Source organism: Melospiza melodia, chromosome 3 (assembly GCF_035770615.1).
Source record: "Melospiza melodia melodia isolate bMelMel2 chromosome 3, bMelMel2.pri, whole genome shotgun sequence".
In the NCBI taxonomy this organism is placed as follows: domain Eukaryota; kingdom Metazoa; phylum Chordata; class Aves; order Passeriformes; family Passerellidae; genus Melospiza; species Melospiza melodia.
In genome coordinates, this window is record NC_086196.1 from 118,202,090 (window position 1) to 118,218,448 (window position 16,359).

Here is a 16,359-nt window from a genome sequence, read left to right on the forward strand (position 1 = left end):
GGAGTGCGAGCTGTGCTCACCAAGACCAGGTGACAACAAGTGACAGAGGTGCTGCTGCACTGGAGGAGGGAGAGGCAGACACCATCTGATGTGCTGCCTGCTAGGAGGAAAGCTTGCAGCTTGGGTGGAGCATGTCCCCTCCTGCCCCTCACTCCCAAGGGTGTCGTGCATCCATCTGCACTATGCAAGATCATGGCACAGACAAGCTGCCAAGAAGGAGATAAGGAGCAAAGGGTGTGAGGAGCAGGTGGTGCCTTTACAACAGACAGAGGGTTTGCTGGGACTGAAACACAGGGTGCAGAATGGATGCTTCTCCTGCAGCACCCAGCAACACTCCAGGCAGCTGCATCTCTCTGCTCCATGAAGCGACCACAGGGGCCTTGGTCCAGGAGATAAGGGGGGGTGTGCGAAGGGCAGCTGGGTGGCACCTGGAGAAGGCTGGTCAGGGAAGTGCCACCAGGTGGTGGGGCAGGGAGGAAGCGAGGTCCCGTTGCGGTTGCTGGTGTTACCCGTACTGGGAGGAGAAGGGACCTTAGCGAAGGCTCCTGGAAGCAGCAGAAGAGCCTTGATACGCACAGACGGAGGTAAAACCAGCATCGCTCACGGCGGACCCTCGGCGTGTCTGTCAAAGGGTAGCAAGAGGGGAAGAAAGATCCAAACTTATACAAAGAGAAAAGAAAGAAAGGAGATAGGAGTTGGCTGAAACACTAATTCCCCCCCTTTCTGGTAAAATAAAAATTCAAAACCCCTATTTGAACATAAAAAGCCGGGCTGGGATAACCCGCGCCTCCTCGCCCCCCGCACGCCCTCGGCGGGAGGAGGAGCGGTCCCCGCCGCCCGCACCTGCTCCGGGGGGGCCGCGGGCGCCTGCGCGGCCGGGCCGGGCCGGGCCGTGGGGCCGCGCTCCGCGGGCGCCGCCGGGGGCAGCGGGACGGCGGCCACGTGACGCCCCCGCCCGCCCGCACCGCGCCGGGCGCTGCGCACCGAGCCGGGAGCGCCGGGCCGGGAGCACCGAGCTGCGGAGCCGCGGCCGCCGCCGCGCCGCCCCCCGCCTCCGCGCCCTCCGCCCTGCCCGCGGGGCACGGGAGCCGGTGACGGGAGCGAGGCGGAGTCTGGAGGGAAGATACGGAGAGATAGAGATTTAAATCACATCCCCGGCTGTAGAAGGGGCAGCAGCAGCAGCAGCCCCGGCGCAGAGGCACGGACGAACGCGCCGAGACAGGTCTGCCGGCTCCGCCGCTGCTGCTGCTGCTCACCATGGGTGCCGCCGCCGCCGAGCCCCCCAGCGCCATGGGCCTGGTATCCAGCGTGGTGAACGACACCCTCGAGTTCTACCGCTGGACCTGGAGCATCCGAGGTAACGCGCCAGGGCGGCCGCGGCCCCGCCATCGCCGTGCCCGGCGCCCCCCGCCCGCCGGCACTGATGCGCAGCGGCTCAAAATGGCTCCATCTCCCGGGAGACGCGGAGAGCGCTCCGGCTCCCGGGATGGGGCCGCGGCGGGGACAGACCCCCCCCCCCCCCCCCACCTCACCCCCGCCTGCCCTCCTCGGCCCTCCGGGTGCGCTCGGTGCGGTGTTTGTTTATCTGCCGTAATCCCGTGTAGCGGCCCGGGGTGCTCGGGGCATCGGTCCGCGGCAAGGTGAGAGCGTCCCCCGGGCGCCCGCGGGGGGACGGAGCGAAATCCGCTTCCCAGGGCCGTGTTCCTCCGGTTCTCTGCCGCCGCGGCGTGCCTCGGGCTTGTCATACGGGGATCTGATGTCGGAGGTAAGCGAGGACCTCCGGTAAGTGGTGCCGGAGCTCAGGCGGGCTTTGGCTCCTGCGGCAGGTCGGAGCCCCGCGTCGGCATCGCGTGGAGTTCAGCAAAAGAAATGAGGAAATGGTTGTTACCGCCGCTGCAGCAGCTTGTCATTTTATATTAAGTGTGTTTGGGTCAGTCCTGCTGTTTTCCGTTTTCAATGTGCTCCACTCCTGTATTGGCACTCCACGACTGCAATGTGGCAGATGCTGAAGGAAGAGTAAATGTCTCGGAATACGGAGAAATGTGCAAAAGCAGCTTGCGGTGCTGGGGCAGCAAATGAGGTGGTGCCTTGCTGCAGCGGCCGGTAGCTCTGGCAGTGTTATTGGTCAGCGTGAATGGTTCTGTCTCGTGTGTCAAATGAAAGGAGTCGCTTTCACAGCTGCTATTGTGAGTAGCCACGGGCAGCTGGCAGAAGGATCGTTTACTCCTCTGGATGTTTTCTTCGTTTTTTCGTTGTCCACGCAGCGATGAGGTTTAGCTATTTTGAAACCCAGAGCAAAACGGGTGTGCATGTAAGTGTGGATGTGTTTGGTGGCAGTGTGATAGGTGGGAATGTGGGGCCTTCATTACAGACGGGAAGCTCACTGCATCAGCAGTCTTTGCTTTTCCACCCCCCTTCCCTTCTGCCATCTGCCACATAACAAATTAATCTTATGTTATAGATGGAAAGAGCTCACTTTTTTCGCAATTTGCCTTTCCATACCTTCTGTATTTTGCTGTATTTTAAAAATTGAGCCTGCATGCCTATTTTTCTCTTCTGTTTTTAAAAACTGCCAGAATATGAGAGCAAATAAAAATGCTTGCAGCAGCACTACATTGTAATCTACCAGTGTTTGCTCTCTGACTCTTGCAACATACAATTGTTCATAGACTGCCAGGTAAAGAATGAAAGAGATGCTATTCTGGTCAATCAATAGCGTTTTCAGATGGATATAGAAATAGATGTGGGTACAAAGTTGATAACCTTATAGAGTACTTGATTTATTTGAAAAAATACTTCAAATTCTGATATATTTCCTGAAATTCAAAAATGTTATTTAAGTCTGTCAATAGACCATGTCTATTGTAAGCAAAACTAATCTGAGGGGGAAAAAAAAGAAGAAAAATTAAGTAAATGTAAAGAATATAACAATAAGTAACTAACTATGATACTATACATAGAGCAAACTTTTTTCTTCTGCTTCTTTGGAGGATGTTAAGCAGTAGTAGGATGGCATTGTTATTGCCCCTAAAATATGTGTAAGTGTTATTGATTTACTAAAGTAAAATTTTTGATTTTTGTTTTAAGTTCGGTAGCACTGCTGTTAAAGCAGGATTCCATTGTAATGAAGTAATCAGTCCTATCTCGTGGAAAGTTTCTTGTTCCGATTTTGGATTACAGCAGGTCCCTGAAAGGCTAATTTTGAGTGGAGCCTAAGTCACATGAAACACACATTACAGTTCTTATTTATACCCAGTAGTATGTGGAACAAGGTTCTCCTGTAGTTTTTACAGTCAGGTAGGGATAGGTGAAACATGTAGTGTGTCACATTGTAGTTACAAGGTGGCTCAGGATAAGAAAGTGTTACTCAGGAGGCAATGCTGTGTGGCTGTAAAGTGAAATAATCTTTAATGCCCTAAGTTCTGCAAAAGCAGCTGCTCAGTTTGCTGCTTTTCTGCATGTTTCTTTGTTCTGACAAAAATAATTGTCTCCATTTGCCATCTCTGAGTGAACATACAGCATCCTTCCAGTACCTAAAAGGGATGCAGGAGAGGGACTTTTTAAAAGGGCATGTAGGGATAGGACAAGGTAATGGCTTCAGACTGAAAGAGAGTAGGTTTAGATAATAGGAAAATAATTCTCTCCTGCAAGGGTGATGAGGCACAGGAACAGGTTGCCCAGAGAACTTGTGGGTGCCCCATCCCTGGAATTGTTCAAGGCCAGGTTGGATGAGGCTCTGAAATCCTAGTGAAAGGTGTGTCTGCCCATGGAAGAGTGGTGGGAGGGAGATGATCTTTAAGGTCCCTTCCAACCGAAGCCATTCTATATGTTAAAATTGTGAATTCAGCACTGTTATGAATTCATGCAATTCACCTTTGTGTTAAGAGCCATGACAGTAATGTTGCTCAACAGAAAACACAAATTATGGCATGCAACACCATTGCCTAATGTTCAATATCATTAAATAAAAAACTATACCACGCAGCAAAGTTGCTCAACAAATGATGCTATGCAATAGCATTACACAATAAATCATACTGAAACACTACTACACAGCAAAATTACACAACAAAATGTGAAGAAATTTTATTCCCACTACTACTCCTACACTTATTCTCTCAATTTCCCACTTCCATTTTTTTATTGAACACCTGTGTTTCTTCAGCCCTGTTCTCTGTATTCAGCAAGATTGTCTTGCCAGCAGGTGTTTTCTCCTGCTGCCTCGGACTCCTGTGATGACACTTCTGTAGAACTGTGCCAGAACATCCCACTGAGTCTTGTGCTGCTTTATTTTTGCACATTAAAGATTTGATAGTTTTCCTTTCCTTGCTTTGTGCTATTTAAAAAGCAACTGACCTTTCTGAGACCAAAGAAACCCCAAAAGACCAAGTATATAATGAGCCTAAATGGTTTTGAGTTGATGTTACAATTTGTTTTAGCATTAAGCATGCTGTCTAAATCTGATTTGTTTGTGGTTTTGGTTTTTTAAGTCTTGCATTTGGGAATAATAGCAGTGTTCTGTGACTTTTTCCCCAAGTATATTATCAAATACATTTTCAGCATTAGCTTGATGCTTTTGCTTGTTCATTTGTTGAAAAGCTACTTTGTTTCTCTCCACCCGTGACTACTTTTCAGACCCCCTTACATGAAAGCCCAAAATCCATTGTAACTATATATTCACCTAGGAGGCTGAAGGACATAATTTAGGAAGCCATAATCTTCAAGAAGAGATAGAAGGGTCAAAAACATGTTCTTAGTGGTCATCAAGAGCAAAAATAGGTGGTCAGAGGAACAGTTATTATCGGGAAATACGATCTAGGAATTCCATGTCCTTATTTCTGTAAGGGCATGGGACCAGTTCAATGTAATTGCTAGGGCAGAGCTTCCTTCTTTCTCTCAGCTTGAGTAGCTGGTTGGGGTTGGATTTGCCAGGAAGGATTAAGGGTATGATTAGATGACTGAGCAAGTGACTTAAAGGGAGGTTCCAGGCTGAGTGCAAGGGAACTATTAAGATGAATAACTCAGGACACAATCAGAAAAGAAGAGTGTGGAAATCTCAAAATGTGGGCAAAGAGACCATTGTCAGTCGGGGAGGGGGAGTAGGGGATTGTAGCTTGAAAAGAAGACTCATGAAACACTGGACAAAAATATTTATTTAGAGGAGCTACTTAATTTGAATGTACTGAGCTAAGGAACAGAAGGCTTTACTGACTTTGGGTGGGAATGATTGTTCTTGGAGCTCAAGAGTTTAAGGAGACAAGGGCCATCCCAGGCCACGTGGGACTGCTTTGGAACAGCAACTATTTACAGCTGTTGCAGTTAATAAGATTACTGACTTTTTCCATCAGTAGGAAAGGAGAGAGATGTAAACTTTCACTTTAGTGGTAGGGTAGTGTTCTACCTAGCATCTTGTTCAGAAGCAACATCAATTGTAGGTTTTACCAGTTGGGTCAGAAGTGTAAGGCAGTGAGGATGGAGAAGATGGGAAACTTACAGCTGCTTGCCTAAAAGGTGAACCAGTGGAGCAGCTTCCTTGAGAACACTGATTGCCATGACCACTTTTGCTAAGGGATCTTGGGACTAATTTAAAAATTGCCCAAGAAGTTCAGGTTCGTACTCTTTTTCAGTCCAGGGAACAGAAACAGAACAAAACATGTTTCTTCTTCCCTTGTACTTTCCCCCACGGAGAACCCAAGTGTGACCAAAGGGTCTTGAGTGTTTATGCTTGAGAAGTTCACTGGGTGCTTAGCAGAACACTCTCAGTGCAAGTAGACCCTTGTAGCTGAGGATTTGTGCCAAAGCTGGAGGCAAGTAGAATCCCAGTGAAAGTGCTTCAGAGGGTGATGATGGGGAAAGAGAATGAAGGGTGAGATTAAGGTTCATGAAGTCTGTTTCACAGAAACAAAGCAGAATGTGTTCCTGAACTTTCAGAGGGCTGGTTGAGCATCAGATTTGTGATTTGGCACTATACTTGTCCTGTAAATACAATATTCTTCTCAAGGGAACAGTTTTTTCAGTCTGTGGCCATGGCTGAGTAAAACACAAGGATTAGACAGGGAGAAACATACTGGAAATGAAAAAGCTGTCTAACTGGGCTGGCTGTCTTGTGGCAGAAACACAAAGAAAAAACCTGTGGCGGAAGCAGCACTTGGAGAAATTGATTGTGGAAGCAAAGAATGTTAATGCCTAGATCATATGAGACTGCTGTCAACTAAACTGAGCAATAGGAGCATCCAGTTTATTTGATTCATTTGACATTTAATTGCCAGTTAGTGAAGGGAGGGAATTTATTAGTGAAGAAAATATATAATGCTTGGTATTGAAAGCAATTTGCTGATTGAGGGAAATTCTACCCCCATTTCATCATCAGGAGATTTTATCAGATTGTACAACTCAAAAGACATAGTCAGAACTAAACAGATACCAAGCATTTTTGGAAATGGAAACATCATTCAGAAAAAGTACATTAGTGAAGGGGAAATGTCTACTTAGACACCTTGGGTCAGCAAGCTTCAAGACCTTTGTCATGAGGGAGTAGGATCAAGCAAAATAAACTCTATGGATGAGAAGCTGAGTTATGAGTGGAAGACTTCTCTTTCCTAAAAGGAAAAAGGAGAAGTTGTAGGGAAGATATGCAAATCTCAGCTCCAGTAAAGAAATGAAACAGAAAAAACCTTCAAAGAGCACCAGCAAGAATGTAATACAAACTTCTGTTTGAACACTCATCAGCATATTCCAGAAGGAAAAGGAAATGTGTAGACAAAATGACAAGAACATAACTGAATATTTGAAAATTCATTCTAAAGCTGTGTAGGTAGCATGTCTTGAAATCTTTGAAGGAAATACATTGCTGTGAATACTCTTAAAGGAGAATCCATGGGAAAAGATGTGGAAATGGCTGTACACAGAATTTAACCAAGGTGATTGCATGACCTTAGTACCTACTGCAGAAGGCAAAATGGCTAGATGTTTAAAATTCAGCACATGGCAAATTGCTGTTGCAGAGTTCTAAGCAAATCATGTTTCTCAGCTGAGGCATCATGAAGTGTAAATCAACATGTGGTCCTGGAGCCCCATACTGCAACCATTGGTGAAGAGTTCTTGGGAAGTTGAAATACCTTGCTATGAAGCAGATGCAGCCATCCTGGAGACTCCAAGGTTACACAGATTGATCGGGGATAGTGGCTGAACTCTTGCTCATAGGTGGCTGTCTCTGTGGTGGTTGGAGTGCCTTGACAGGAGTGTTTGTAGCTGTCACCCTGCTGTGCTCAGGGTGAGGAGGGCTGTGGCAGGGCTGTGCTTGTAGATGTGAACCACCAGAGGAGGTTGTATTCAAGGCAGCTGTGCTGCTGTCCTGTGCAGCCAGGGAAGAGTGTCAAAGGCTGCACAAGGACAGGTAGTAGAAGAAGCTTAGGGAACATAGGATGTAGTTCCTTTTAAGGTCTTGCAGATCAGGAGTCATGAGGAGTGGGTGAGGCAAGACTCCAGTTTTTCCTCTGCTGGTCCAGACAGGTTTTTGGAGTTACTTGATTGATTAGAGAGCATTTAGATAAAAGGTGAATGAATGAAAATACTCCAAACAGATATGGAGAGGACTTTGTGAGGAAGAATTTGCTAGGATGCAGAGCTAAGGTGGGGAGAAGAGGCTGTTGTGTGTACTGAAGAGTTTTTTGAGGTAAGGCAAGTGGGGTTGAATGAATGCCGGAATGGCCTGAAAAACTGGAGCTAAATGAGAGTTCATTTGCCTAAAAAGAATTGACCATTAAAAGAATCACAGCTTTGGCTTTTAAAGAGGATTCATATGAGTGGAGTGTTCCTGGAGCACAGAAGTTTGACAGTGTGATTTTAAGGACAGATCTGATCCATAAGGTAGGACTTCTCTGACTAGTAAATATATGACAAGGCTTCACTTTCTCAAGCTGTATTTGGAAACCAAGTTGGAGCTACCACTGCACTTCATAAGGAACACTTTGAGTGGGTCTGACTGACACCTCACTTAGGAGGATGTAGATACTGAATACAGTTCCTGGATCTTGTGTGGTGACAAGTGGGTACAACTAAGCTCAGTGTTGTCAAACTCAAGTGCTTCTGAGTGTATGAACTTCAAAGTCTTGTGGAATTTTAAGGATGCAAATGAAGGCAGCTCTGAAATTCAGGCTTGGCAATACTTAGGTGTTAGCCCTGTTGGGGTTTTGAGTACTGCACCCTAGCTAGCAGGCAAAGCAATAAGTAGCTGCAAGGCAAGCCTGGAGATAAATGGAGTGCAATGTGGTTTGTATTAACTCATTTTGTGTGTGCTTGGATCTCTAGATAAGCATGAACTATATTACCTTTCTCTCATGGAAGGTGAGGGAGAATAAGCTACCTCAGTTTGGCTTGCATTTGATGCAAGATAGTGATGCCTGTGGGCATCAGTAGCTCTTGGTTTTGTTTTGCTTGCGTGCCTGCAACTCAACTTCTTTCTTTAGGTACTTGAATAATTTCAGTGGTTTGATCCTTAACTCCTGTCCTGGAGTGTTCACTCTCTCTGTGGCATTGTGTCTGCTTGTACCATGGGATTCTTCCCTTGTATTGTGATTGCATGGGAAGGTTTTGGTATTGGGAGGGCTGTGCTAGAAGCTTCCCCCATGTCCCACAGAGCCAATGCCAGCCCATTCCAAGATGGGCCCACTGCTGGCCAAGGCTGAGCCAGTCAGTGATGTAATAAAATCTCTGTGACAACAATGACACCATCAAAAGCAGCATGGCCAGCAGATTGAGGCAGGTGAGTCTGTCCCTCTACTCCACTCTTGTCTCTCCACTTTTCCACCTCTGGGGTCCCAGCACATAAAGGACAATGACCTAATGGAGCAAATCTAGAGCAGGGCCACCAAGTTGTTCAGAGGGATGGAGCACCTCCCCTATGAGGAAAGGCTAGGAGAATTGGAATTGTTCAACCTGGAAAAGGGAAGGCTTTGGGGTGACATAATTGTGTTCTTCCAGTATCTGAAAGGAGCCTACAAGAAAATGGAAAGAAACTTTTTACAAAGGCATGTAGTGAGAAGATGAGGGGGAATGGCTTCAAACTAAAAGAGTGGAGGTTTGGGTTAGAAATGTTAGGAAAAAAATTCTTTATTCTGAGGATGGTGAGATGCTGGAGTAGGTTGTCTGGAGAAGCTGTGGAAGCCCCATCCCTGCGAATGTTTAAAGCCAGGTTGGATGGGGCTCTAAACAACCCAGTCTAGTGGAAGATGTCCCTGTTCATGATAAAGTTGTTTGAAGTGGCTGATCTTTAATATCCTTTCCAAACCAGGCCATTCTATGATTCTACAATAATATATTTAAGAAGAGGGGGAAAAAATAGCACAGAAGTAATTGCAGGCAGAGAAGAGTGAGAATATGTGATACAAACCACTCTGCAGACATGGAAGTCAGGGAAGGAAGGCAAGGGAGGAGGTGATCCAGGTGCTGGAGCAGAGATCCCCTGCAGCCCATGGGAAAGACCCTGGTGAGGTACCTGTGCCCCTGATGCCTGTGGAGGTCCATAGGGCTGCAGAGATCCATCTGCAGCCTGTGGAGGAGCCTCACACCAGAGCAGGTGGATGCTGTAAGAAGGCTGTGACCCTATGGGAAGCCTGTGCTGGAGCAGGAAGGATCCAACACTGGATCAGTTTGTGAAGAGCTGCACTCTGTGAGAAGGACTCAGGCTGGAGAATTTCACGGGGGACTCTCTCCTGTGGGAGCAACCTGACACTGGAGCAGGGGAAAGACTCCTCCTCCTAAGGAAGAAGCAGAATCAGAAGCAGCATGTGGTGAACTGACCGTGATCCCTATTTCCCATCTCCCATTGCCACTGGCAGGGCAATGACAGGTAGAGAATCAGGAGGGAAGTTAAGCCTGGGAAGGAGGGAGGGTTAGGGAGAAAGGTGCTTTTTGGGTTTGTTCTACTTCTCATTATACAACTCGGATTTTGATTGGTAATAAATTCAAGTAATTTCCCCAAGTCACATCTGTTTTGTCTGTGACAGTAATCAGTTTGTGACCTCTCCCTGTCCTTATTGCTCTCTGCAGCTCCCTGAAAGGTGCTTGTAGTCAGGTGGGGGTTGGTCTCTTTCTCCAGGCAACCACTGACAGAGCCAGAGGACACAATCTTAAGCTGCACCAAGGGAGATAGAAGTTGGATATTAGGAAAAAGTTTTTTATGGAAGGAGTGATAAAGCCCGGGGAGATGGTGTAGTCACCATGCCTGGAGATGTTTAAGAAAAGACTGGATGTGGCACTCAGTGCTGTGGTTTACTTGAGGTGTTTGGGCATGGGTTGGACTTGATGATCTTGAAGATCTCTTCCATTCTGTGATTCTGATTAACTCATAACCCTTTTCTTCTGTCTTCTGTAACCTATCCAGCTGAGAGGGGAGTGACAGAGCACCTTTGGTGGGCACCTGGCCTCCAGACAGGGTCAAACCAGCACATCCCTGGTTTCACTTTCTGTTTCAGCATAGTCATGAACTCTTGACTGTTTGGTTTGTTTTCATCATATTTTCCTATTCCTCTTATCTATTTCTGCTATATCTAAAAAGTGTCTTCTTCCAGCTCTTGCATATGTTGTGCTTAGTTTACATGCTTGACTGTAGTGTTCTTCTATTTTCTTTTTTTATCTGCTTATAGATATTATCTCCTTGATTGCTTCTCCCAGTTATGACCAATAAGAAAAATTGTTTTATTGCTTTCTAAATGTTCTTAGAATATTGCTGAAAGAAGTGAATTTATAACTCATGTCTTTCACTTTTTCTGTTGAGCCAGCAAGTCTTCTCTCTGACCTGATTTTATGTCCTCCTATTCTTAGAATATCATTGTAACACCTTGTTTTTAAATGGTTTGAGTTAAAATTAAAAAAAAAAAAAAAGTACTTAGTAGTTAAATTGACTAGCTGGGCTGTAAATAGGAACTTCATAAGCATATTTTCTCCACAGTTTAATATTTAGTGGTTTACCAGGAACAGATGAGCCCAGTAGAAATACTCACGGAGTATCCTAAAATGCTTTGATAATTAGGTCAGGTTTTTTTCTACTCTGTCCAATCTCCATTTCAGTGATCCCTCAATTTTTTGCCATGAGGGAGAAACTTTATTGCTGAAACCATTAGGGAACCTTGGGGCCATGTGTTAGCATGGAAGGTAACCCAACTGTGGAAGTGAAAGGACTCAGTTGTAGCAGTTGTTTGGACATGGACATTATGTAGCTTCCAAACTGATGATTTTGCTACTATGTAATAGTGAATGAAAGATTCAGACACTGATCATTCTTTTCATCACTTTTGGGTCAAAAACATTTTGTCATTCAGTTCCTATTTTGAAAATCTGCATTTCAAAATTAGTCTTTTTTTGTGCTTGGTTCCTCACCCCTCCAATTTGTCATTTTTGCTGATGTTAAAGGGATGTTGAGGAATTAAGTTCTAAATGTTTTAGAGTTTTGTTTTTCCTTGGAGGCTTTGACTGATGTATTTGTGTTAAGCTAACAGAAGACCTAATGCATCTCACAACTGTAAATTTACTTCTGCCTCTGAACTTTGAAGCGCTAATGCATTTCAGTAACTCCTTTTGTAGTTTTTAATCAAAACAAAATTCTCATCTCATTCATCCTTCTGTAAAACCAAAGGGATGAGGAGCATCCTTGTGATAATGCAAACAGGAAAACCAGGTAGTTTATCAAAGAGCTTTCTGTGCTGCCTCTTGCAAATTTTACCCAGTAGTTTTCTGGTATTATTCTTAGTTAGATTTCACTTGCCACTGCTGGTTTTCATACATGCTCAAGCACTGCATTTAAAAGTCTCTAAATGTTCATCTACAATCCCAAATAACTGTGTTACAAGAGCATCAACATAGGTTGTTTATATTTGCTGTGTAGTTAAACATCACTATCCTTCCAGGGTGTTAGCACATTAGACATGAGTCAGTGCTGAATTTACTGTCAGTGCTGAATTTACTGTCCCGTGTATGCTGAGTGTGTAACACTTGACTCCACAGTGGATAAGGCCTTGCAGACTTATTATTCAACTGATATTAATAATCTTTCACATTTTTAATGAACTTATGTTTAAATTGAAGGAATCCAGTATCTGTCTTTGGGGGAGGTCATCATACCTTGTGATCATCCCCTTCAGCATTATAAAACTCTGGGTGGGCCAACAGACTAATCTGTTATTGCAACATTGAATGTGCATAAATCCTGTGTTTGCATTACTGCTTACTAATACTTCTACAACTATTTTCATAGTCCCAAACCCCAGTGCTTTTGTATGAAGCAGTGACATGAAAAATAGTTTTGGCAAAAAATACAAAAGTATTTTTGTATACAAAGTATACTAAAATAAAAATTTCAGTAGAAGAAAAGCTTTATAAAGTGTGTTCTGTGCAGTACTTCTATTGCTTTATAAATACAGAGACATATGCTGGATCATAAAGTCTGCAAGTAGTTTATAAAATTACATTGTATGGTTGGGTTGGGGGTTTTGTGTGCTTTTGTCTGTTTACTGCATAACTTATAATATTTAAGAAAAAGCATGCACGCATCACTGCACTGGGAATGCATCTTAGATTTGTGATGTTTGGAAAAGAAGATTTGGCAACCAGAAGAGTACTTCATAGCTCAAGGGCTTGTATCTTGCATATCTTGTGTAAGCTTCAATGAGGATTATATTTTTATTACTACTTGAAGCAGATCATTTGTACTGTCCCCACAAGTAATCATAATCAATGGAGGAGATAAATATAATTTGAGCAAGGTAATATATTTGGACTTGAAAATCCTGAGACTTGATGGTAAATTGTCATGTGTCCTGAACTTCATAGTAATTCCATAACTATCCTTGTCTTGAAACACATGTATAATGTAATTGCTGTATATAGGCACAAAGGCAATATGATATTAATGACTGAGTGATAGGAGTCCTGAGAAGATTACAGTGATGGGAAGGCTAGTTAAAATACACCTGGCCTTTTAACAGCAAATTGGGATTTGGCCTTCGTGTTACTTTAATGGGAGTTTATGAAACACAGGCACATTACACAGGTGCTCATTAGCTGCAGGAGATGTTGCTCTTAGCTGTGTGGCATTTTGTTTTTGTGTTGCTGTTTACAGCTTTAAAAAAGACTAAGCAGTCAATTACAAAGCCCTGAAGTTCAAAACAAAGCCACAACTGGCTACGGGTGGTACCTGTTAGTCTTGCCTCACAGTCCTCTTGGTTTTGGGGCAGGCATCTCTCATTTCTGACCACAACAGGGTTTTGTACAGCAAACTTAGAATATGTGGGTTTCATTGTTTTGATTTTTGCGGTATGTGCTCTCATTATTCATTGTGCTTGAGGCTGAATACTCTTATTCTTGCACCTTAGTTTTATGTTTTATGGCTTCTTAGAATGACAATGCTTTGCCAAAACATTTTGATGTCTCTGTTCTTGACCTGAACTAATTAGTTTGTTCCTGACTAGTTAAAGCTTAAGGATAGACAAAGTACTTAACTCAGATTTTTACCCTTATTATCAAAGATTAAGAAAAACTTGCTTTCTCTCTACTGATCTACTAAGTAATTTTAAAAAAATATTACTTAAACCAGATACGCCATTATGCTTTTTCCCCAGGTTTTGGGAACCTTTGTCCCTACAGCATCCTGTGCATGTCATCCTTAGCTTTACCAATACCATACATGGGAAGAATTTCTTTACTGTGAAATCTTTACTGTGAGGATGGTGAGGCACTGGAGGAGGTTGCCCAGGGAAGCTGTGGATGCTCCATCCCTGGAAGTGTTCAAGACCAGGTGGGATGGGACTCTGAGCAGCCTCTGGTAGGAGGCATCCCTGCTCATGACAGAGTGGTTTGAAATGGATGATCTTTGAGGTCCCTTCCAACCCAAGGCATTCTATGATTCTCTGATACTCACATCTTTGTTTTCTTGTCAGTTATTACCACCACTGATACTGTGACATTATGAGAATACAGAATTTTCTGTGACATAAAGCAGCAGGGACTTGACTGATTGCTGAGAAACCAGTGCAAGGCCAATTTAAATGTTTGTTGAATATACACAGATGAGCCATGAAGATGATTCTATGATAGGAAAATATGCCTGCAAGTGAATGAGATGAAGCATTTCTTTAAGGAAAAAAAAAAAGACAAGTAGTGAGTGACCCGATGACCTGTTCAGAACTACCCAAATGAGGAAGGAAAAAAAAAGATAGGTCTAGGAAAGAAAATTATAGTGAACTAGTTAAAGTTTAATCCTAATTTCTTTGGCTGCAGACAGCAACTTTATGCTAGTTAACGTTTTACAGCAAGCTGCTATATGTTCTACCGGGCTTGCTGCCTCTGAAAAGACATATCCTGTTCTAAAATGGGAAATTCTTCTAAGAAAGATCTCTTGGCCTATACATGTGTTAATGGAAGTATCATTGTAGATGATATTAGATTCTTTCTGAGTTAGGTACAGGTCCTGTCAAACTCCTTAGAAATACCCATAGTGCCAGAAGACTGCAGACATTGCCAAGTATGATAGATAAGAAAGAAGCATAAACTGGCCATTCTTTTTGTCCCAGTCATTTTGCTTTTCTGCAGCAATATGTCTGCACAATCTCTCCTAAGAAGAGATGGACTTTTCTTTTGCCTGAAACGTGGATGAGGCTGTGGGGATATAATTTTAATTCACGCAGTACCTTCAATCTGCTATTACAGGATTTCTCCTGTAAAGTTTAAAGAAACTTTATAAGTTGAGATTATTAGCAACAGAACAAGAGGAAATGGCCCAAACTGTGCAGGGGGAGGATCAGGCTGGACATCAGGAAAAATTTCTTCACTGAACAGGGTGGTTAGACGTTGGAATGGGCTGCCCCAGGAAATGTGGAGTCACCGTCCCTGGAGGTGTTCCAGAAATGACTGGACATGGCATTTAGGTGCTATGGTTTAATTGACATGGTGGTGTTCAGACATAGGATGGACTAGATGATCCTGGAGGTCTTTTCCAACTTTAATGATTCTGTAATTCCACTAATTGAGGAATAGAGTGCAATCTGTGCAATGAATAATCAATAGCAAAGCAGGTAAGTTAGTTCAAGCAATGACAACCTAAGAGAAAAATTCATTTGGGGCCATATGAACAGCTCTATTAAAATAATAGTAAGTGAATAGAAAATTTTTAATTCTATAGATTTTCCATCCAAAAATATATGACCTCTCAGTTTTCACTCTGCAATGCTACTTTATTATCAGTCTTCAGTCTCAAACTGTGCAGCCCATGTAGTCATGTACTGTTTTAAAGGCTAATTTTATAGCTGTACCTGTTGTTTTTCTGAGGTGTTAGTAAGTCAGAGACTGAGCTTTTTTCTTGGAATTTCTACAACCTGCTAACAGTAAATCTACTTTCAAATTATTCTGATGTATTACTCAGTTTAGTTTAAAAGCATAGAGTCTAATCAGGTAGATGCTTATTCAAGTTTACTTTCAACAGATCCAGTCTGCAGTAGTTGTGTAGCCAGAGTGAATCTTGTATTCACTTGTAAATATTAACATGATTGAATCAGTATTTCTAATAAAAATCTTGGAGAGAAGTATATTCTATATTTATCTGTAGCCAGAAAGAAAAGGGGGAGGAAAGGGGGTCACTAAAGCACTAAAATCACTGAAGGGGTCTAGTGTGAAAACTTAGTAATCATTTTAAGGTGTGTGAAGTTATATTTCTCTTCTTTTTTTTAATGATATGTGCTCTTGTTTTGTAATTATTTCAATTATAGAGGTAGTGAAACAAGATGTGGGAAATCCTTAGATAATTAAAACACTGTGGTTCATAGAACAGTACTCCAATTAGGTAATACTGCTGTGCCTTCCTTCTATTGTGGAGTCAAAATTTGACTTGTTTAAGAAAATCTTTCCTAAACCTCAGGTTGGCTTTGAGAGTACTTTTGTTAAAATAGAGGTGCTCTGCAGAGAGCTCTCCCAGAACCACTTTTAAATGCTCGCTGTCATTTCTGCAGTGTCTTTAGAAATGTAATCGGCCAGATGGATGTGCTGGATTGGCACTGTAAGTGTCTTTGCGCTGAGAATAGTATCAATAGCTATTAATAACTTTGAAAGTCTCTCCAGATAAATCAGTGAGCACCGACCTGATAGCTAAGGAATACATGTTGTTAAACTGAAGATTTTCTAAGTATTTATTTTGAACCTAGCATGAACAGGGAATTGCAATAATCATGTATTTTAGTGATGTAATATTTTCTCTGAAACTGATTTTAAAAGCAAAGATAATCACCATTGTACTCTTTCAGGATTTCTCTAGTTGAATGTCAAAGTGACTATGCTATGAATTTGTTTGCTTATTTTTCAAGGGGAAAGAAA

At 43.2% G+C, this 16,359-nt stretch overlaps 1 protein-coding gene across 1 annotated transcript in view; it reads left to right on the forward strand.

Moving 5' to 3' along the window:
- The first annotated feature begins 1,070 nt into the window (after positions 1-1,070).
- ELOVL4 (ELOVL fatty acid elongase 4) overlaps positions 1,071-16,359 on the forward strand; it is a 37,423-nt gene continuing 22,134 nt past the window's right edge. Inside the window, exon 1 of the mRNA XM_063152866.1 lies at positions 1,071-1,357. Coding sequence (XP_063008936.1) covers positions 1,258-1,357 — 100 coding nt within the window. The 5' untranslated portion in view covers positions 1,071-1,257. The remainder of the gene's footprint in view (positions 1,358-16,359) is intronic.